General features: G+C 38.2%; 1 protein-coding gene across 1 annotated transcript in view; it reads right to left on the bottom strand.

Moving 5' to 3' along the window:
- Nucleotides 1–23,431, bottom strand: part of LOC150091132 (sodium/hydrogen exchanger 9-like) — a 412,040-nt gene that overhangs the window by 260,040 nt on the left and 128,569 nt on the right. The window contains 2 exon segments of the mRNA XM_090387366.1: nucleotides 1,629–1,773; nucleotides 16,844–16,949. Coding sequence (XP_090243492.1) covers nucleotides 1,629–1,773; nucleotides 16,844–16,949 — 251 coding nt within the window.

Here is a 23,431-nt window from a genome sequence, read left to right as displayed (position 1 = left end):
ATATATGATACGCGTGCACAATACACACACATATAAATGCTCACTTCCCCAGTTTATATAATATAAAGTTTGAAATGAGAGTACCTGTATATAGACCAAGGAGTTTGACTAACATCAAGAAACATATGCTTGGGAACAGTTTTATGTGGTCATATATAACCATTGGTGAAGTATGGGATTTGTAAATTAATTTCTATATATTTCTCTCTCTCTCTCTCTCTCTCTCTCTCTTTTTGTAAAAATTTTTATAAGTGCTTTGGTAGATTTTGAGAATTTGGATTTTGATTTGATTTGAGGTTTGATTGCATTTCCTGCTAAAACTTTCTAGTTAGGCTGATTTAATGTAAAAAACAAATAAATAAATTTCCATTTATATTCAGCATACCTGGGATCAGAGGATTTCATTTGATTTATTTTTAATGGCAACTTGGGTCACAATGTACCAAATCTATAGGATCAGAGGACAAATTCATTGCTACCTGTTTTATTGCAGCCAGTGTAACAGAATAACAATGGGCTGTGCATTTTTTTGTGGTAGTATATGAGTTTGATCACAAAATGTATTACTCATGCAATGCCCCAAGAACAACAGTATATCTAGATCTTTTATTATAGGTTTATTTTATTTTATATATATTTTACAGTAGTTCTTTCTGTCAATTTACATTAATTTTAACATCTATTAAATAAAATTTCCATCAAGAAGGTGCTATCTGGGGGGGGGAATTTAATGATTATTTCAGAGCTTTCTTTAGTTCTTAACTTGGTAAGCACATGCTTCAATGATTGAGGTTGCCACAGCATAGGGGAATTTAATGATTATTTCAGAGCTTTCTTTAGTTCTTAACTTGGTAAGCACATGCTTCAATGATTGAGGTTGCCACAGCATAGGGGTACAGCCTCTCATATCAATCTTATGGGGAGGGTTGATTTAAGGGTTAATAAAATATAACATTATGGCTGGCCTTTATTTTTATGCTATAAGTTTTTGCACTCATCAAGTTTCCAAAGTGAATTCCAAGAAACATAATGACCCAACAATTTACAATATCTGAACTGACTGGGCTAAGAGGTCATAACATAACATGACACCATGGAGTTCACATAACAAGTGAAGGTTTCCCTTTGGAATTACATACACAAACAAATAATTTTTAAAATGTTCCAATTATTTAGTACAATCTTCTATTGGCAGCCTTATTTTATTTTTATTTTATTCTGTACTTTAAAGTTTTTGCATCCCTTGAAAGTATATGCTGAAAAGAAGACAAGATAGTCGCTGCAAGCTTATGTGCATTATGATTAGTGCTTTCCAAAATATTCTTTTTAAAAATAAATGTAGTATAGTGTAATGTAAAATATGTACAATTGTAATTCCTGCATTCTTTACCCTTTGTTCCACATTTTATGAAAATAATAATACCACTACAAACAAAGACAACCATCACAATCCTTTGAAAGATCAAAGGAAATATGCTTCATACTACTTTTAAGGAATTTTTTTTACTAAGCAACCAGTAATAAGTCATCACAATGAAATAAATTTTTAAAATGGAGAATAATATTGAATTAATACCTAATGTGAATATGTAATCAAGAAACAAAATAATAACATTTTTAAAGGATATAATTGCAGTAGAGCAGCCTGTAACTGAGCCTATCAGGAATGAACATACAAATATATACAAAAAATTTCCAAGAGAATAAAATGCAGCTATCATCTGAAAATTGCCTTCTCCAGTTTGATACCTTTCTTCGTAGTTGTCAATTGCCCTGTGAAGGATATGAATAGCATTTATGTGAACTACACCTTAAGCATATTAGAACACAACAGAATATGAAGATTACAAATAATTAATGATTAACTGCAAAAAAAAAAAAAAAAAAAAATATATATATATATATATATATATTTTTTTATATATATCCAAATGAATTCAGATATTCAATTTTAAAAATAATATATTATAAATAATATAAACTGGAATGAAACACACACTAAATTTATAGCATAAAGTGTAGTGTTTTTTGGGTCAAATGGCACCAGGGGTTCCCCCCATCTCTGCGTAGTATACATTGTCGTGTGATGATACATTACACTGTAAAGGCCAGAGATTTAAAAGTGTATAGATATTGTGATGTGTAATGTTTTGTACCGTTGTTCATCTGGCCTTTGAGCTGTTGGACCCCTAATGGGACCCACCGTTGCCCACACTTAGCCTCGTGGAAGCAGACCAGGTACACCCAGTATAGTTATATTTACTCTGGCAGGCCCTGCCACCTAATTTCCTGAGATTTCAGTGGCTAAGACCTTAAAAAAATAAATAAATAAAAAATAAAAAAAATACTATATTTTACACTGAAAGGGGATAGGCTGAATGGTAATAGGGTTGTTAAATGGTTGACTTACGTTTTTGAGTGTGGGTTTGGAAAATTTTGGTTTCATTAGATGCAGTCACAAAGTTAGAGAGAGGGTGGGGAGACTGAAGACTAGGGGGGCAAGACAGAGGTGGGATCAATAGAGAAGCATGCCTCACTGACCCTAGATGGTCAGTGAGGCATGCCCATGCCCATCAGATGGAAGAAAATAGACTTCTCCCCCACCCAGGGGGAGAAGTTAGGAAGAAAGTACCGTGCAAGAGTGCACTGGTATGGGAAGGCCACTGGCCTTAGCAGCAAGAGTCATGTTCGGTTAGTTTATTTCAGAGGTCACAGCCGCTGGTGTCAGGTTCAGGAGATGTGTAGAGTCAAGTCTGACTTGGTGATCACTGGTGTTTTCTGCCGCAGAGAGTTCTCGAGACAGGTGAGCAGTGGACTGCATTAGTTCCATGTCCAGACCTGGTTCTGTTGCAAAAGGTCCTTAGTGTGGTTAGCTCAATCTTTCCGTTTGCTATTCATCACAACTGGCTTTAGTTGTGATGAATAGCAATGTGTCCTCTGCCTAGAAAACACCTCTTGTGAAAACTTCATGAAGGCCAGGAACTTCTCCCTTGAGCCTAGAAGGTGATGCTCCAGTCCTGCTGGTAGATATGTGAGTTCTGTCATAAGTCAACAGCGGAGGTCCTCATTGATGAAGTTGAGGAATTGCTCAAAACATCAAAGGCAGATATAGTTGGGATATCAGAGACGTGGTGTTACACAGATATAAGGAATGCAGAACTGGAATTTGGGGAGTACAATGTGTACAGAAAGGATAGCCAGGATAGGAAGGAAGGAAGAAGGGATTATGCTACTAGTTAAGAAACACACAAAATCCAAGGAAGTGAAGCCAGTCGACATCGCTGGACAGTGCAGTGTCGAGTCAGCTTGGTGTGACATAAGCATTGGGAGATCAAAATTGAGAGTAGGAGTGTGCTATAGGCCTAATGACTCTGATGAGTATAATAAGAAACTGTACAGGGAAATAGAGTGGGCCAGTAAATCAGAGAGTCTTATAATGGGGGATTTTAATTTTCCAGATATTGACTGGAATTTGTGGGTTGGTCACTCACACACTAGCAAGGCTTTTGTTGATTTATTGGATTATTGTTTACTACATCAGCATGTTCGGGAGGCAACAAGAGGGTCTTCACAAGGCAGAAAAAACAACATAAAGGAGAAAAGGTTTTAAATTATAATAAATCTCCATAAATGGATGAAGATAAGAAGCAGAAATACTGAATAGTGCATTGAGTGTGGCGCAGGTCAAAGTCACTCTCATTCAGACCTTACGCAAAGGGTTCGTTTCAAAAAGTCGGAGACATCTCCCGCGATTGAAAGGGGAGTAAGTGGTGCTGTCTCCTGTATAGCTACCACAACTGAAGGACAAGACCACCCAGTCCAACAATCTGGAAATGCTTCCTACACAACTGCACTAGTGACTACCCAGGAAGAAAGAAGCCAACACATGAAGGGGAGCATTGAAATGAATACATTCTTCACTACAAAGTAATGAAGCTAGAGAGACATGACACTGTACAGGACAAAACTACACACCAAGTTGTTGGAGTGGTTCCCAACTGTTCAGGTCACCAAACTGCAAATAGCAGACCAGAGACGGCCCATTGTCATGAAGAACACTACAATCTTGGAAAAAATCAAGCAGGATATGAGTGAATAACTAACAACAAATATGGACACAACAGAACAAGAACTGGAGGAGGAACAGCAAGTACAACTACAATCCGGAAGCCGATGTGGAAACAGACAAGATCATGATATCCAGAATAAAAGAGAGGAAGAAACCTACAGAATTCACAGGAATTGACTCCACAAAAACCCACACCATACAAAAGCAGAGACCCAAAATAATCCTGTGGCAATCACAGACCATCGCAATAGGCAAATAATACCAGAGACACGAGGATGAAGGGAAAGGAAACCGGAGAACAACATAAAACAAAGAACCACCAGCCTGGGAAAGAAAGCTACAGCAGATATAGAAGAGATAAGAGTGAAGGGATAAGAGATAGGCCAACTGACCCAGTACCTATAGGGTAACAGAAGTAAGAAGCTGATCAGAAAAGTGAAGGTCATCCTCAAGAAAGCCAACATTCAGCAAACAAGAGACCTAGAATCAGAGGATCAAAGAACACTTTGACATCCTCAAGCAGAAACTTGTGGCAACAGACTAAACCACAGACCACCTCAATAGGTAAATAATACCGGAGCCAGAAGCATGAAGGGAAAGGAAACTGGAGAACAACATAAAACAAAGAACGACCAGACTGGGAAAAAAAAGCTACAGCAGATGACAGAAGAGATAAGAGTGAAGATGGGCCAACTGACCCAGTACCAATGGGGTAACATAAGTAAGAAGCTGATCAGAAAAGTGACGGTTATCTTCAAGAAAGACAACATTCAGCAGCCCTATAATCAGAGGATCAAAGAATACTTTGACACCCTCAAGCAAAAACTTGTGGCAATGGTCAAGAGATTTAACCATTAGACAGAGAGTGGTAATCAATGGACACTGTTTTTCGTGGACTTTATTAGTGGTGTCCCCCAGGGTTTGGTGTTGGGCCCACTGTTGTTTTGTATATTTATCAATGATATTGATGAAGTTATATCAAGCTTAATGTCAAAGTTTATAGCTGATACAAAGATTGGCAGGGTTGTTAATAACAGTAATGACATTATGCTGCTGCTGCAACAGGACCTGGAAAAGTTGGGCAGATGGGCTAAGAAGTGGAAACTGAAGTTTAACATTGACAAGTGCAAAGTTTGTTTATTATTTGGTTTTTAGGAGCATTAGCAACTAAGGCCATATTGCTCTGGGTTATGCGGTGGTCTTTCCCTGACCTTTCCGCATCATCCGTATTTGGTGGTGATGGGCTCGAACCCCGGTCTAATCAAGAAGCGTGTGCTACGCACTGCTGCTCCTTCCCACCTGGCTACGTAGGCGCCTGACAAATGCAAAGTACTGCATATACATAGCAGTAACCCAGAGAAATGTACCAAATAGTCGTGTTATACTCAGGGTAGTGGAGAATAAAAGAGACCTGGGGGTAATTGTGCATTCAGATATGAAGTTTTCTGAGCAGTGCAGACAGGAGGCCAGAGTAGGTCATGTCAATGATATATACAGGAATTTTGCTAGCAGGGATATAGAGGAGATTATCCCCTTGTATAAGGCAATGGTCAGGCCACATCTTGAGTACTGTGTGCAGGTCTGTAAGCCTCATTTCAGGAAGGATGTAGAGTTGCTAGAACAAGTACAGAGAAGGGCAACAAGACTGGTGAAGGGAACCAAAGGGGTGCTCTTGTGAAGAATGGCTTAAGTTCTGCTAATTGCAGCTTCTGGAGATTAGACACTTGTGAGGTGATCTGATTGAGGTGTATAAGGCCTTGAACGGATTGAGCAGGCTTAAAGCTAATGGGATTCTTTCTCTTGCTCAGATTACAAACCTGAGGGGGCATAGATTCAAACTGAGGGAAGACAGTTGTTGAATAGATGTGCGAAAGTTTGCCTTTAGCCAGCGGGTAGTTGATTGTGGGAACAAACTTCCATCTGTCATTGAGGAAGTTGGTAGTGTAAATAAATTCAAGGAAGAAATGAACAAACTTTTGAAGCGAATGGATGGGTGAAATGGGAAGGGTTTTTTTTTTTTTTTTTTGGCTGATGCTCTATAAGCTTGCTTTCTTGCATCATTTGCTACTACTAATGCTAATTATGGGCTAAGTGCTCAGAGGAAACTGACAACAGGATATTTGAGGAAAGAACCTTCTACAGGAAAATTGGACAAGAGGTAAAGAAAAGCACTGTATCTCCTACCAGAAGGCACCTAAGGGTTCTGGGATTAGTTGTGGAGCAGTGAAATTAGTCACAATGGCAGTGCCCCCTGGATAGAACTAGAAATGAAAAATACCAAGAACGTAAACAGATAACAGAGTGGCAGATTCGTAAGGAAGAAGAATGGTTGATCAGCAAATCCCACAACTGGCAAACTCCAGGAATAGATAACATCCACAACTACTGGTACAAGAAGTTCGGCTGCACACACAGGCACATAGTGGAGTAGTTCATCCAGATAATAAGGCATCCTGACACAATCCAAGAGATTCTGACTCATGGAATCAACTACCTGAAGGCTAAGAACAAAGAAAGAAGTTTAACACTGACAAATACAAAGTCATGTCAATGATATGCAGGAATTTTGCTAGGAGGGATAAAGAGGAGATTATCCCCTTGTATAAGGCAATGGTCAGGCCACATCTTGAGTACTGTGTACAGGTCTGTAAGCCTCATTTCAGGAAGGATGTAGAGTTGCTAGAACAAGTACAGAGAAGGACAACAAGAAATCCAGAGTACTGTACCAACTGGATGGTACTATACTTAGGGTAGTGAAGAATGAAAAAGACCTGGAGGTAATTGTGCAGTCAGATATGAAGTTCTGTAAATGAGCTGTCCTGTCAGGCTGACAAAATCCCCACGAGCTGTCCTGACAGGCTGTCAGGACAGCTCGTGGGGCTTTGTCAATGATATACAGGAATTTTGCTAGCAGAGATAAGGAAGTGATGATTATTCCATTGTATAAGGCAATGGTCAGGCACATCTTAAGAGTGCTGAATATAGATCTAGAGGCCTCATTTTAGTAAGCAAATAGTGCTACTAGAAAGAGTACAGAGAAAGGCAACAAGATTGGTTTAGGGCAGTGTTTCCCAACCAGGGTCCATAGAAGCTTTGAGAGGGGGGGGGGGTCCATAATATGAGCTAAGGGGTTCATGATAAAATATTATAAATAAAAATAATAATAATAAAATAAACTAATGTCATAGAAAAGTCCTGAAATTCGCAGTTAGAAGATACTCGTATTTTCTGGAACCTTCTTTCTATGGAAAAAAAAAAAAATTTCTTTCCATAGAAAATTCTCGAAGAAGAAAACATTATTTAAGCACCGACTAATCTAGAAACAGTCAGTCAATCATTTCATTCTATAGTGAGTAATCGGAATCGTCGTGGTGAAATCTATTGTTTGTGTTATTGAACGTTATTGTTCTAGTGAACTATATTTCCATTAGAACCTACAAGCATTTCTAACATTAAATATTTGAGGTTAATAATATTATTATTGTTTTTAGATTACCCATGGCTCAAGCAAAGAAGAAAACAAGACAATATTTGACTGAATATCTGTCATATGGTTTTATTGAATCACCAGAGAATATCACAAAACCAATGTGTCTTATATGTATGACTGTGCTGTCTAATGATAGCATGAAGCCAAGTACGCTTCGTCACCATTTGGAGACAAGGCACAGCGAAAAGAAAAATAAAACAGTGGAGTATTTCCAAAAACTACGAGACAATTTTCAAGGAAGAAACAAATTGGATCAGATTTTTAGTAAACAAGCAAGCAATAAAGATAGCGGTTTATTAGCATCATATGAAATCAGCAAAATAATAGCAAAATCTGGAAAGCCACATAGCATTGGTGAAACGGTCATCTTGCCTTCGATATCAGTTGTAATTTCAACAACGTTAAACAAAAATGCGTGAAATTACCGATAACCTTCCTTTGAGCAATAACACAATATCCAGACGCATTGATGAAATGTCTGAAGATGTAGAAAATCAACTTATTGCTCAATTACGAGTGAAACAGTTTGCAATGCAGCTCGATGAATCAACTTTGATGGGCAATGAAGCACTTTTATTGGCATATGTAAGATGTATGGATGACATATGGATGATGTATGGATCAACTCAGAGAGGAAATGCTTTTTGCAAGATTCCTCAAAACAGATACTAAAGGTGAAACAATATTTAAGGAAGTCCAGTCTTATTTTGGAGAAAAAAATATTCCACTCGAAAATTTAATGGCTTGTGCTACTGATGGCGCTCCTTCCATGGTCGGTAGGTACAGACCATGGAAGGAGTGCCATGGTTGGTAGGTACAGAGGATTTATCACTCATTTAAAAAATGCATTGTCAAAAGTATTTTGCATACATTGTGTGATTCACTGCCAACATCTGGTGTTGAAGAGATTGATTTAATCTGGGGGCGAAGAGATTGAGTGGACATCTTCACGAAGCCTTAACTCCTGTAATAAAAGCTGTCAACCTCATTAAGGCTAATGCTCTTCAAGATCGTCTCTTTCACAAATTTTGTGATGAAAATGAAGAAGGATTTGACCATCTTGTACTGCATACAGAGGTGCGATGGTTGTCTAAAGGCAATTGTCTTCATCGCTTCGTCGTCCTTTGGGACAGTATTGTACCATTTCTAAACGAAAAGGAGATTGGAAAACAGTTGGTTGCCATGAAAACAGACATATTTTACCTCTCAGGTGTGTTTGAAAAATTGAATTCTCTTAATAAGCTGCAGCAAGGACATAATTGTGATTTAATGTCTAGCAAAGAAGCCATTAATGCATTCCTAGGAAAACTCAAATTGCAACTGTCTTTGAAACAAACAAACTGTCTTTGCAACTGTCTTTGTGTATGTTGATCATTTAAAAAAAATTTATGAAGACATGCAAGTTCGATTCAAGGACCTACTAGAACTTGAACATTCCAGATTTGGTGCTGATTCCATTTGAGGTAAATGTTGCTGATATTGAAATTGATTTACAAGAGGAACTTGTTGAATTGCGGTCTGATGAGATAGTCCGAAGTCTATTCAAAAAAGGAAAGCATGATGTATGGAAAAATAGTGACATTGCATGTAAATATCCACTTTTATGGGAGAAAGTTAAAATATATGTCATTGTTTTCCCATCATCTTATCTTGTGGAATCTGGCTTTGGTCGTGTAACACAGCTGTTAACAAAAAATCGTAATCGACTTGATATAGTAAAAAGAGGTGATCTTCGTCTGACTCTCACAAAATTGGAGCCAGATATTAAAATGCTAATATCAAAACATCAAGCCACAAGGATCTCATTAGTAGGGCCTATTTAATAGCTTTAGGAATAAATTTATATATGTTGTTTGAAATAGTAGTTTTTTTAATTTTGTTTTACTAATTCTGTCATTACAAGTAAAAATATGTTTCAGTTACATCAGTTACAATTTTCAAAATTTGTAATTTAGATTTTTTATATTATTATTTTTTTTATTTATTTATTTTTTTTTTTTTTTATGTAAACCCCAAACACGAGAGGTGTTAGAACCTATAGTACTTAGTACCGTGCTTGGGTCGGAGGTTGAGAAGACGAAAGAAGATATTTGTTGACATTGGACTTGAACTTCTGTAGACTGTAATTTTCAGGAAATACGTATGAAGGAAGGTTGTTCCGGAAAATAGCAGTTGAATGAATAAATGAGGAAGATGAAAAGTTGGTTCTGTGAGTTTGAAGTTGGACAGTATATGGATGTTGGCTGGTGGCGACACGTGTTCGGACTGTTTTGAAAGAGAGAGCAGGAATTATAGAAGCTTATTCAGAAGAAAAGTGCCCATGGAAGTATCTGTAGAAGAGGCATGCAGCAGAAACAGTACGTCTATGAGACAGCAAGTGCAGAGACTGTTAGAGATGAGTCGTTAATTAACCTAACTGGCCTCTTCTGAATGGAATCAAGAGAAGCCTGAGAGAGGTTTTGGGGGTACCACCCCACAGATGTGGGAACAATATTCCATGGCAGGGCGGATTTGCAATTTATACAGAGTGAGCAACTGTTTGCAAGAAAAGTAACGCCGAGAGCGAAAGAGTAAACCAAGTTTTTTAGATGCAGAAGAAGCAATATTTGTAATGTGCTTGTGCCAAGAGAGATTAGAAGTCAGGGTAATCCCCAAAAGAGATATATCATTTTGCCTAGAAATCGGAGTGTCACTAAAGATAAGCCTATGCTTATCTTTAGTGACATTTCCTATGAGCAGAAGTGAGATATCCTTTCTGCGAGATATAAGACAAGATTGAGTTTTATAAGGGTTGAAATCAACTAAGTTGTCTTTGCCCCACTGGAGAATTGCCTAAAGATCGGCATTTAAGGAATTGGTAGCAGATTTTCGAGAAGTTGAAGCTGATTGAGCAGGACAAGGTTTCTCAAAATGGAAAGTGGAATGCAATGTGCTATCATCGGCAAAACTATGGATAGGATTTCCAGTCAATGGAAGAAGGTCATTAATATACAAGAGGAAAAGGTGGGGGAAAGAACTGAACCTTGCGGGACACCGGCATTAGTGGAGAAGTTAGAAGACAGATTATATTGGAATTGTTTAATTATTAGCTTTTACTAACCTACAAATAAATATTTCATTTAGGAATATTACATATGCGTATATGGGGTTCCACATACGTAAAGTTAGGACTCAGGGGGTCCACAAGTAAAAAAAGGTTGGGAACCCTTGGTTTAGGGGAACAAAGGGGCTCTTACCAAGAAAGACTTCAGTTCTGCAAATTGCAACATCTGGAGACTAGGCATCTGCAAAATGATTTCAATGAGGTGTTTAACGGTTTAAATAGTTTGTGCAAGCTCAATGCTGTTGGGATTCTCCCTCTTGCTAAGATTAAGCATTTGAAGGGGCATAAATTCAAATTAAGAAAAGACGTTTGAGAATAAATGTGCAGAAATTTGCCTTTAGCTAGCGAGTAGTTAATTGTTGGAACAAACTTCCATCTGTTATTGTGAAAGTTGATAGTTTAAATAAAATGAATGAAGAACTAGACAAACTTTTGTAGGGAATGGATAGGTGAAACGGGACGGGGTTTTTTTTTTTTTGCCTAATGCTGTATAAACTTGCTTTCTTGCATTATAGAATAGATGTGCAGAAATTTGCCTTTAGCTAGCAAGTGGTTGATTGTTGGAACAAACTTCAATCTGTTATTGTGGAAGTTGATAGCTTAAATAAATTCAAAGAGGAACTGGACAAACGTCTAGAGGGAATGGTGTGCAAATTTTTTTTATTATTTTTTTTTTTATTTATTTATTTATTTTTTTTTTATTATTTTTTTTTTATTTATTATTTTTTTTTTTTTGGCTGATGCTACATAAGCTCATTTGCTTGCTTTCTTGCATCACTTGCCTCTATTACTATTAACTAATGTATTCTTTTGGGATCATAGAATGGAACAACACCAAGCTGGAAAAGATTGAGATCAACCAGGGTAATGATGACCAAAGGCCTCCAACACCATCTGAAGTCGGCCATCGAGAGACTGACCATAGCCCGTAAAGGAGGGAGGGGACTGACAAATCTCACTGAACAAGGTGAAGTTTAAAAACCAGCAGGATTACTTGCGGGAAAACACAGCACCAAACACAGCACCACGAAAACACAGGACCCAATTTCGGCGAAGTCCGGACGGTCTGTGACAACCAAATCCTCTGCTTGCACCTTCACGATGGTGGGACTGTTAGTAATCCTGGGTATAACCTCCATGCACAAGCACATGGTGGGTGACCACCCAGGTGTGAACCAACGTAAGCAGAGGTCGAGGTGTGGCGCCCACACCACATGGAGGAATGCCGCCCCTCTATGTTACCAGGCAGTACTAGGTGGTAGATGACGCTCATCAACCGGTGAAATACCACCACTTTGCTTATTGGAGGCTTGAAGTGGTGGAACCCATGTTTAGTCTCTAGAGCTAAGTTCCGGTCAACCCTTCCCTATCTCTTCCATCATGCAGTATGATTGATGACTTTTGAGGTTATGATGAACGTTGTGGCGAGATCCAATATTCCTTACATTCCGAGGGTACAGCTCTAAAACGGTTTTCGCAGGCCGGCCGCTAGTTAGTACACCGGACCGAACCTATTGGTAACTCTCTAGGAGGCTTCCGGATCAGCTAGTGTATAATCTTGCTACCTCTACTCTGCCAGATAGTGACTGGAGGGAGTCCGAGTAGTGTGTATGCGGGGAGCATTGTCGAGGCCACGTTATGTCAAGGATCTGGGTATATTCTTCCCACATGTACGCCATATCCAAAAATTTCATTACTTCATACAGCATGTCCCACCCACTTTTTCTTACTATTGAATACACCATGAATTGTCAAACTAATAGAACAAGCTTATCTGCGAAAAGATCTAAACCTCCCAAGGATTTCCTAATTCATTTCACAAATATACGTGGTCTCAATTCTAATCTCAACGATGTCCATTTCCACTTGCAGTCTGCCAAACCCCATGTACTTTTTCTGACAGAATCTCAGTTATCGGTTGATTCAACTACTGTTCATCTCAGATGCCCAAATTATTCGCTGTATGATTCCTTTCGCCTCAAAGGTGGTACTTGTGCATATGTCCGTTCTGATATTCCCTGTCAGAGACTTGGCAATTTGGAATCTCCTCTCTTTGATCTTCTCTGGCTTAAAATCTCTCTACCTCATTGTGTCAAATTCATCTGTTGTCTCTACCGTTCTCCCAACTCCACTAATCACTTGGAGCTCTTTGACTTCCTCTCGTTGCAACTTGACTTTCTCCAGTCCAACTTTCCTAACAGTGAGGTAATTTTCCTTGGTGATTTTAATGTTCACAACTCCAGCTGGCTTCCGTTTTCTAGTCACACCGACCCAGCAGGTCGAGATGCTGAGGCTTTTGCAATTACTAATGACCTAGCACAGATTGTTCATTTACCTACAAGAATACCGGACAATCCGAATCATACAGCCAATACGCTTGATCTTTTTCTCACAAACAACCCTTCTAAGTACACGGTCGAAGTGAGAGGTCCTTTAGGCACTTCAGATCACAACTTGGTGATTGTCTCTTCTCCAATGGAACCTTTATCTCATGGCTATTCCCAACCTCGTGTTGTTTGGCATTACAAGAATGCAAAATGGGATGACCTGCGAGACTTCTTTTCTTCTTTTCCTTGGTCGGATTACTGTTTCAAAACTCCTGATGTCAACGTTTGCTCAGATCGTGTCAGTGAAATTATTCTTGCAGGAATGGAATCCTTTATCCCACACTCCACTTTAAAATCTCGTCCTTTATCTAAACCTTGGTTTTCCAATAAATGTGCTAAGGCTGTTCAAGAGAAGAATGTTGCCTATCGTAATTGGCTTGTTTCTAATTCTTCAGTTTCATTTTCTGCCTACACCAAAGCTCGCAACAATTGTAAAGCAGTTATTAATCAGTCCAAACTAGAGTTTGAACAGGCTAAGAGTAGAAAACTTGCTTCTTGCCCTAATGGTAGCCGAGCATTCTGGTCTCTTGCCAAAGCTATTGGCCGCAACTTTTGCCCATCTCTGCTCCCACCTCTGTCCAAACCAGATGGTTCTGTTGTCACTTCAGCCAAGGATAAAGCTGACCTGCTAGCATCCCATTTTTCTTCCAGCTCATGTATTAATGAACTTGGTAAAACACCTCCTACCATTCCCAACACGGTCCATTCAATGCCTCCTGTGGTCTTCCGTCAAAAGGATATCAGAAGAATTTTGATGAATCTTGATGCTAAGAAAGCTCCAGGTCCTGATGGTATTTCTCCACTTGTTCTCAAAATCTGTGCTCCTGAACTTACTCCTATTCTTTGCCGCCTTTTTTCACTTTCTTATTCCAAAGGTGTTTTTCCTTCTGCTTGGAAATTTGCTCATATCCAGCCAGTTCCTAAAAAGGGTGACAAATCCCTCCCATCCAATTATCGTCCCATTGCAATTACTTCTACTCTTTCTAAAGTAATGGAGAAATCAATTAACCGCCAACTCTTAAACTACCTAGAAACCTTCCGTCTGATCAACGATCGCCAGTATGGATTCCGTCGGTGTCGATCCACTGGTGATATTCTGGCTTATGTTACCCATTTATGGACTACTTCAATGGAAAGGTTCGGTGAAACACAAGCAGTTGCTCTTGACATCTCAAAGGCTTTCGATCGTGTTTGGCATAAAGGTCTTCTAAACAAGCTTCCATCTTATGGTTTGCCAACTGTTTTTAGTAATTGGTTATCCAGTTTTCTCTCTGATCGCTCACTGAGGGTGATGGTAGATGGCTCTCTGTCTTCTAACTTCTCCACTAATGCCGGTGTCCCCCAAGGTTCAGTTCTTTCCCCCACTCTTTTCCTCTTGTATATCAATGACCTTCTTCCATTGACTGGAAATCCTATCCATAGTTTTGCCGATGATAGCACATTGCATTCAACTTTCCATTTTGAGAAACCTTGCCCTGCTCAATCAGCTTCAACTTCTCGAAAATCTGCTACCAATTCCTTAAATGCCGATCTTCAGGTAATTCTCCAGTGGGGCAAAGACAACTTAGTTGATTTCAACCCTTCTAAAACTCAGTCTTGTCTTATATCTCGCAAAAAGGATTCTTCTGCTCCTATGCTTATCTTTAGTGACACTCCAATTTCTAGGCAAAAGGATATATCTCTTTTGGGGATTACCCTGACTTCTAATCTCTCTTGGCACAAGCACATTACAAATATTGCTTCCTCTGCATCTAAAAAACTTGGTTTTCTCTTTCGCTCTCGGCGTTACTTTTCTTCCAAACAGCTGCTCACTCTGTATAAATCGCAAATCCGCCCTGCCATGGAATATTGTTCCCACATTTGGGGTGGTGCCCCCAAAACCTCTCTCAGGCTTCTTGATTCCATTCAGAAGAGGGCAGTTAGGTTAATTAATGATTCATCTCTAACAGAGTCTCTCCACTCGCTTTCTCATAGACGTACTGTTTCTGCTGCATGCCTCTTCTACAGATATTTCCATGGGCACTGTTCTTCTGAATTGGCTTCTATAATTCCCGCTCTCTCTTTCAAAACAGTCCGAACACGTGCCGCCACCAGCCAACATCCATTTACTGTCCAACTTCAAACCCACAGAACCAACTTTTCATCTTCCTCATTTATTCATTCAACTGCCGTTTTCTGGAACAACCTTCCTTCATACGTATTTCCTGAAAATTACAATCTACAGAAGTTCAAGTCCAATGTCAACAAATATCTTCTTTCGTCTTCTCAACCTCCAACCCATGCACGGTACTAAGTACTATAGGTTCTAATACCTCTCGTGTTTGGGGTTCACATAAAAAAAAAAAAAAAAAAAATCTACCAAGCCATAAAAAAATAGACAAACAGCACACAACATTCAACCCCAATCAGACCGCACTCACACAGACAGAAGAAACTAATACAGAAATATTGTTGAAGAAGGCATTCCATGGCAGACACTAAAATGACCTACATCAAGACTACATAGATAAGATCGCTACCAATGCTTGGCTTACGAAAGGAGAGCTCTTCCCCGAGACCGAAGGATCCATGCTCACTATCCAAGATCAGGTAATGAACTCCAGAAACTACATAGCCAAGGACTCCGGAGTAACAGATGTCAGAGTAGTTGATGCCACCTGGCATCAGAAACAATCCAGCACATCACTGCAGAATGCAGGGTGATCACCCAGATGGAGTAACCTCACAGACACGACCAGGTGGTTAGTATAATACATCAGAAGCTAGTGCAAAAATACCAGCTGATCAAAGAATTTACTGTATTGCAAGAATGAGCCTCAGGCCATACTAGAGACCTTTACTCACAGACTATACTGGGACCATGCCATAAGTTGGACAAGAACAATCACAGGCAACAGGCCAGACATAACCCTCACAGATAAGGATATGGCTACCTACCTGATTGACATAGCAGTGGCTAATGCTAGCAACTTCTAGAAAACATAACAGGAAAAGATCAAAGTATTAAGACCTAAAACAGGCAGTCAAAGATATGTGGCATATGGAACAAGTACTTTTCATCGTTCTGTATCTATTCCACAATATCTTTTTCTGCTCTATTTGACCAGCCAACACCCCATTGATCCATTTCGTCCTCCTCCTCCTGCAATATTTTCTTAATGATATCTATGTGTGTTCGTGGCTTCTGTAATTTTTGCTTTAAAGGTATTCCATAATTCAAGTGTTTCTTTAAAGGTATTCCACAATTCAAGTCAATTCACCCTAATTCTGCAATCCACCCAATTAATAAATGTCATACAGTGTCTTAAACTGAAAAAAGTCCCCTCTTCTGGAAGTAAAACCTGTGCTTTACTTTTAACTACTGCAATATCTTTCTTCATCTTCCAACTGAAGACTGCGTAATCACTACCTGTCAATGGTTCTTGTATTTTAAGCCCTGTGATGTCATCTAATTCTGACTAATGATGAGGTCAAGAATATTCTCAACCCCAGTATTATGTCTAACATGCTAGAACAAATAATGATCATCTAGTTTATTTAGAAAATTTTTTCTGTCTGTTCAGAACTGTACAGATTTTTGCCATGTACTTGTACATGATAAACCATTTTAACCAGTGCATTATAACCACAAAAGCAAACTGCCTGCATATTAGGCTGGGTTTTATAGTTTTATTTTAAAACTATACTTTATATAACAAAAAGTAAAACATTTTTTTATTATTATTTTTATTATTAGAATAAACAAGAAGAAAATTTAAATTTCAGAAAGTATTACTATAAGTTAATATACATACCCTGATAATACAATGGCCACTGCATCATTAAGGATACTTTCTCCAAATACAAGGGCATAGAGTGTGGCATCTACGTGGAGATCATGGAATATTGCCAACACTGTGACTGGAATATGAGAATACTCTGTTTAATATTACCCAAATAATCCAATTCAACCATATGATTTTAACTAAAGGATAATTATTATCCTTTTTAGTAAAATTATTTAAATAAATGATCTATTAAAAATAATAGTAAAAAATGCTTAAAGCAAAATTCTCTTACAGGCCTATATAAAATTACATAAACAGGGGAACAAATAAGAGAATCAGCCAAAATTTTATGATGCATTATTGTGAAGGGAGAGAAGAAAACTGTAGAAATGTCACATAAAAAGGAAAGTTCATCGTTCAAATTAGTTCTATCAGGCCAAGCCTATTGAAGGAGAAAACTCAGATTTCCCACATTCTCCACTAAACAAAATCCCAGGGGTTCATGCAATTAACAATTGGCCAGAAGAGCAAATAATGCCTTCACACTCAGGAAGTTCCATAAGGCTCTCACTGAGGGAATGCTGATATTAACATTGCATTATAGATCTCAAAGGAACAACCAATGGCCTTAATTTGCTAGACAGCTACCTAAAAATCCAATATTACAAACTCAAAACAGACTTAATGTTGAAATCCACCACAGATGACCAAATCATTGCACCTTACGTCATCAGGGTTCGCCATAAAGAAACAGGCACTCGAGAACAAGCTTCCAATGTCACTTTCATAATGTCAAGTTTAAAATTACAATAGGCTTTCAGAATCCTTCCTCCCATCAGATTAATATGCTCTTTAAAATTCAACCTAGAGTCCAAGACAATCCCTAAAAAACAACTTCAGAACAAAAAATCGACAAGCACTTTATCACCAACACTAGCAGCAGTAAAAAGCAAAGGAATAGGTTATAATTTCAGAAAAGGAAATTACGATGCCTTAAGGTGCTACATGGCCTCTATTAACTGGGTAGATATTGCACAGAGAATGAATGCAATTGAACTGTAGTATGCTTTTAAAACATTAATCACAGACACCTTGAATGCATATTTACCATTAAAAAAATACTCCCCGAGGAGGGTTGCAAGTTGGATGAATAGTGAAGCTGCCACATTACTTGAGCAGAAAAAGGTGGCATGGAAAATTTACAGAGCAATAAAAAGTACTGAAGCCTATAACAGCTACAAGATGATCTGTAATAGAGCCACAGAAAAGGTTCGACAGGCAAAGGCAGTTTATGAGAAATCACTAGCAAGCAGAGCAAAGGATAAGGAATTCTTCACATGTATAAATGCTAAGAAGAGCAGGACAAACCAGATCGGACCTTTACGTAAGGGAAAGGGGATAGTATTAAATACACCAGCTGCCGTTGCAGATGAACTCAACAGTCATTTTTCATCGATATTTACAGAAGAAAAACCTTTTGTGGCAATGGGAAATTGTGGGAGCAAAGTTGAAAAATATAATTAATGATATTGAAACTTCGCAAGATTATTTAATAAAAAAAAACCTTTCGCCAGTAAGGCTCCTGGAGTTGATGGAATATACCCTATAATCTTAAGGGAGACGGCAAGTGAGTGCATTGAACAATTGAGGCTAATTATGCGAGCATCACTAGACTCTGGGGAGATTCAACTGGATTGGAAATGTACCAACGTATCTCCCATACATAAGGGTGGATCTAAGAGTGAAGTGGGAAATTATCGACCTGTCAGTCTGACTTCAGTGGTAGGGAAAATCATGGAGGCAATGATCAAGGGTGGAATTCAGGATCATCTGAATAGAATTGAAATTCTCAAAGATACTCAGCATGGTTTTGTAAAGAGAAAATCATGTTTAACAAATCTGGTTTGCTATTTTGAAAGGGTCACTCATGAGCTGGATTTGGGGAATAATTTTGACATTGTTTATTTAGATTTCAGCAAAGCTTTTGACTCAGTCCCACATGATCGGTTGCTTTATAAGCTGGAACAGGTCGGAATCACTGGGAAAATCCTTAGATGGATATCAGGATGGCTTCAGGGCAGGAGGCAGATGGTTGTGATAAATGGCTATTCCTCAGATTGGGTTGATGTAAGAAGTGGGGTTCCCCAAGGATCAGTATTAGGACCACTTGTTTTTAATTTTCATAAACGACATTGATGAAGGGATCGAGGGCGTGATGTCTAAATTTGCAGATGATGTTAAAATTGGTATAGTTAATGTGGTCAGAAAAAAGGCAGCTATGCTTTAATCCAACAAAGTGTACACCTAGGAAAAGTAATCCCAAAATAACTTAATTCACTTGGTGGAGTTCAACTAAACCCAGTACTGGAGGAGAAGGACTTGGGTGTTACGATACGGTCAGATGTGAAATTCTCTGAGCATTGTAAACAGGTTAGAAGGAAGGCCCATGGTGTCCTATCGATGATCTATCGAACTTTTGCAGGTAGAGATAGGGACGTGATAATCCCATTATATAAGGCTTTCGTTAGACCACACTTGGAATACTGTGTTCAAGTATGGAGACCACACCTAAAGAAAGACATCGAGCTTCTTGAAAGAGTGCAAAGACCGGTAACTCGCCTGGTGAGATCGGCAAAAGAGCATCCTTATGAAGAAAGACTTCGAATATGTGGGTTGCAGAGTTTGGAAACTAGACACCTTAGAGAAGATTTGAGGTGTTTAAGGCTCAGAGAGGTATCAGTAAAATGAATGACGACGAAATTTTCAAGATTATAAATGATGTTAGAACTAGGGGACATAAATTCAAGTTACAGGGGGAGATGTTTAGATTGGACTGCAGGAAATTTTATTTTAGCCAGCGAGTTATAAATTACTGGAATAAGTTGCCTACGTGGGTGGTAGAGGCTGAGTTTGAGGAAATTCATAGGTAATCTGGATAGTACTTTCCGGTGAGGGACATGCATAGGATGATAGGTTTAATTTCCTTTTTTTTTTTTTTTTTTTTTAGCATTGTTTTATTTGGCTTTGTTTTTTTTTGGCTGGTGCAGCATAAGCCATAGGCTTTCTTGCACCATGAGGCCATTACTAATAATACTAACACCAAGACTTAGAACAGCAAGTTTTCGAGAAAGGCTAAATATCAGATATTTGGACTTCATGGGATAACACATCAGAGTATATATATATATATATATATACACACCCAAATAAATTCCGGTTATTTGGGACACATCAGAACTAGTGCATTTTGGCCCAATTATGCAAAGTTTTACGTAAATAGTTAAAAATACAGCTTTACCATTGATTTTCTGTATGATCAAATTGTGTTACAATGGGCTCACCATAGTAAAGTACCGTTCACTATACGATATATAGTAAGTGCGGTCATTGTCACGTTTGTGAATTAAAGTTTAATTCTATTAAACAGTGATTCTAATTAGCAAAAATAGGAGAATATTATCCACGGGCTATAAAAGTAAGGATATACTGTATTAAGTACAAATTTACACTTTATTATGTTACCAATTAAAAAATTAAATGATACATGAAAATCCAAAGAATATTTTCCACAGGTTAGCAAAATAAAAATAAATTTATGCTTACGTGCATAGCTTAATTAATACATACTGCAATATGTGCATACAAATTAGTTGACATTTCTGTTTACTGACATTTGTGGGTGGGGGGTTAAAATTTAAAACAGTAAAAAAGATAAGCAATCAATAACAAAGAACACGGCACACACAAATTGCAAGTAACATGCAAATGAGAACGGAGTAACAAGTTACGAAGCTTAAAAAATAGGAATGAAGAGCAGATTGTGCAAGTTAATTTTTTATATGATTGAAGCACTGACAGAAAAGCCCAATAAACAGGGGCCTGCTAATTGTTTTTATTCTTTTTTGGTTGTGATCTCCAGAAATCCAACCAAACCACGTGGTATGGTTGGAGACAATCGTAGAGTAATCTCGTGCACTGTGGTCTCCTGCCCCGATTAAATCGCATGTTGTATCAATTAAGCGAAGTAAACCCTGGCTATTTTTTCGATTAGGTTCTGTTCTTTAAAGATTTGTCACAAAGAAATGGCTACATATAAATGGGTTTTTAATGTAACTCTTTAAAAGAAAAGTTCAAAGAGTCACATAGAAAAGAGGTAAAAAGTAGATGAAATGGTTTGGGTGAAAGCAAGATTAATAAATAAGGTATGAGAGATGAACCTAAAAGTGTAAAGCAGCATTAAAGAGTATATGTAATTTGTATTAATATTAAATTAAATTGAGTAAGTATAAATGGATGTGAAAGTCACACAGAGTGCCTGTAACTATAAGGGTGAGGAAAGTAAAAAAAGAAGAGTAGTAGATTAGTGAAAGATGAAAGAATGTCAATATCCTAGAGATTATTAGCATTAGCAGAGGCATATGATGCAAGAAAGCAAGCTTACTCAGCATCAGCCAAAAAAAAAAAACAACCACTACTCCCATTTCACCCCTCCGTTCGTTCGAAATACCTGTCCAGCTGAGCCTTAAATTTATTTAGGCTATCAACTTCAACAACAAGCGATGGGAGTCTATTCCACAAACCAACTGCCCACTGGCTAAAGGCAAATTTTCCGCACATCTATCCGACATCCGTCCTTCCTCAATTTGAATTTATGCCCTCTCAGGTGATTATTCTGAGCAAGAGGAAGAATCCCATCGGCATTGAGCATGCTCAAGCCATTCAAAGCCTTATACACCTCTATCAGATCACCTCGCCGATGCCTAGTCTCCAGGCTCTGTAATTTGCAAAACTTAAGCCTTTCTTCGTAAGAGCAACCCTTTGTTCCATTCACTAATCTTGTTGCCCTTCTCTGTACTCGTTCGAGCAGCTCTTCATCCTTCTTGAAATGAGGCCTCCAGACCTGTATACAGTACTCAAGGTGTGGCCTGACCAATGCCTTATACAAGGGAATAATCACATCCTTATCCCTGCTAGAAAAATTCCTGTATATCATTGACAAGACACAAGACAAGACATTATGATGAATTAAGTAAATTATGGGCTGAATTGCCAAGCCAGTATAAAGTGGGGGCACTGTAAAGTAAAATTAGTAGAACAAAATATTAATAAAATCCAAATAAAAATAAAAAGAAAATGGTAATGAAAATGGTATTTTTTTTTGGTAGTTGTTGGCTTCTGTGGCCATAATGCACCTCCCAAGGTTTTTGCAGTACTTTGATCCAAGTTCTAGGCAGGAATCGAACCTGCGACCTTTGGGTTGCCAGGCAGGCACTTTACCCACCCGTCTTATAAAATGGTATAGCTGTCATCAGATATGGGGGGAAACGACTTAAATAAAAGGTCTAACATAGGTAATGCAAGAATTTTGGCATTACCTATATTAGACCTTTTACTTAAATTGTTTCCCCCCCATATCTGATGACAGCTATACCATTTTCATTGTATTTTATTATATACTTTCAACTTTATTATATACTTTTGACCATATGTCATGATCACAGGAACGAAAATTTTTGTTCCTGTTATCATAACATACAGTCGAAAAGCATTGTCAGCTTCAGGAAGGAAAATCGTTTTGCAATTTTTTCGTTAAATTTCTTTTAATTCATTTATTTACTTTTTAATTGCATAGATTTATTTTTAATTATTTTTAATTGTGTTCAATTGATTTTTAATTATTTTTTACTGTAATGTAAGATTTTTGATTTTTTCATTTTAATTGCTGGAGAATATCATAAGGAAGTGTTCTACGTATTATATTGAAGTAAACTTCTCTTAGCATTTTACAAATATTGATAACATATAACATATTGAGCATTACAGCTCTGGTTCATAGTATCAATTAATCACATTTATACAGCTTTATCATTCAAAATTAGCATTAGCAGAGGCATATGATGCAGGAAAGCAAGCTTATGCAGCATCAGCCAATAAAAAAAAAACCACTCCTATTTCACCCCTCCATTTGTTCGAAATACCTGTCCAGCTGAGCCTTAAATTTATTTAGGCTATCAACTTCCACAACAAGGAATGGAAGTCTGTTCCACAAACCAACTACCCGCTGGCTAAAGGCAAATTTCCGCACATCTATCCTACATCTGTCTTTCCTCAATTTCAATTTATGCCGTCTCACGTGAATATTCTGAGCATGAGGAAGAATCCATCAGCATTGAGCATGCTCAGACTATTTAAGGCTTTATACAGTTCTATCAGATCACCTCACCAGTGCCTAGTCTCCAGACACTGTAATTTTCAAAACTTAAGCCTTTCTTCGTAAGAGCAACCCTTTGTTCCATTCACTAATCTTGTTGCCCTTCTCTGTACTCATTCCAACAGCTCTACATCCTTCTTGAAATGACGCCTCCAGATCTGTATGGAGTACTCAAGGTGTGGCCTGACCATTGCCTTATACAAGGGATTAAACACCTTATCCCTGCTAGAAAAATCCTGTATATCACTGACAAGACACCATGAGCTACTCTTGCAGCTCGCCTGCACTGTTCAGAAAACTTCATATCTGCCTCCACAACCACCCCCAGGTCCCTTTCATTCTCTACCACTGTCAGTGTAGTACCACAGAGTTGATACATTGCTCTGGGGTTGCTGTTTCCCATA

Source organism: Mastigoproctus giganteus, chromosome 1, assembly GCF_048544385.1.
Source record: "Mastigoproctus giganteus isolate SK-2022 chromosome 1, ASM4854438v1, whole genome shotgun sequence".
Lineage (NCBI taxonomy): Eukaryota > Metazoa > Arthropoda > Arachnida > Uropygi > Thelyphonidae > Mastigoproctus > Mastigoproctus giganteus.
The sequence above is the reverse complement of the archived record's forward strand: the minus strand, read 5'-3'. Positions and strand labels throughout refer to the sequence as shown.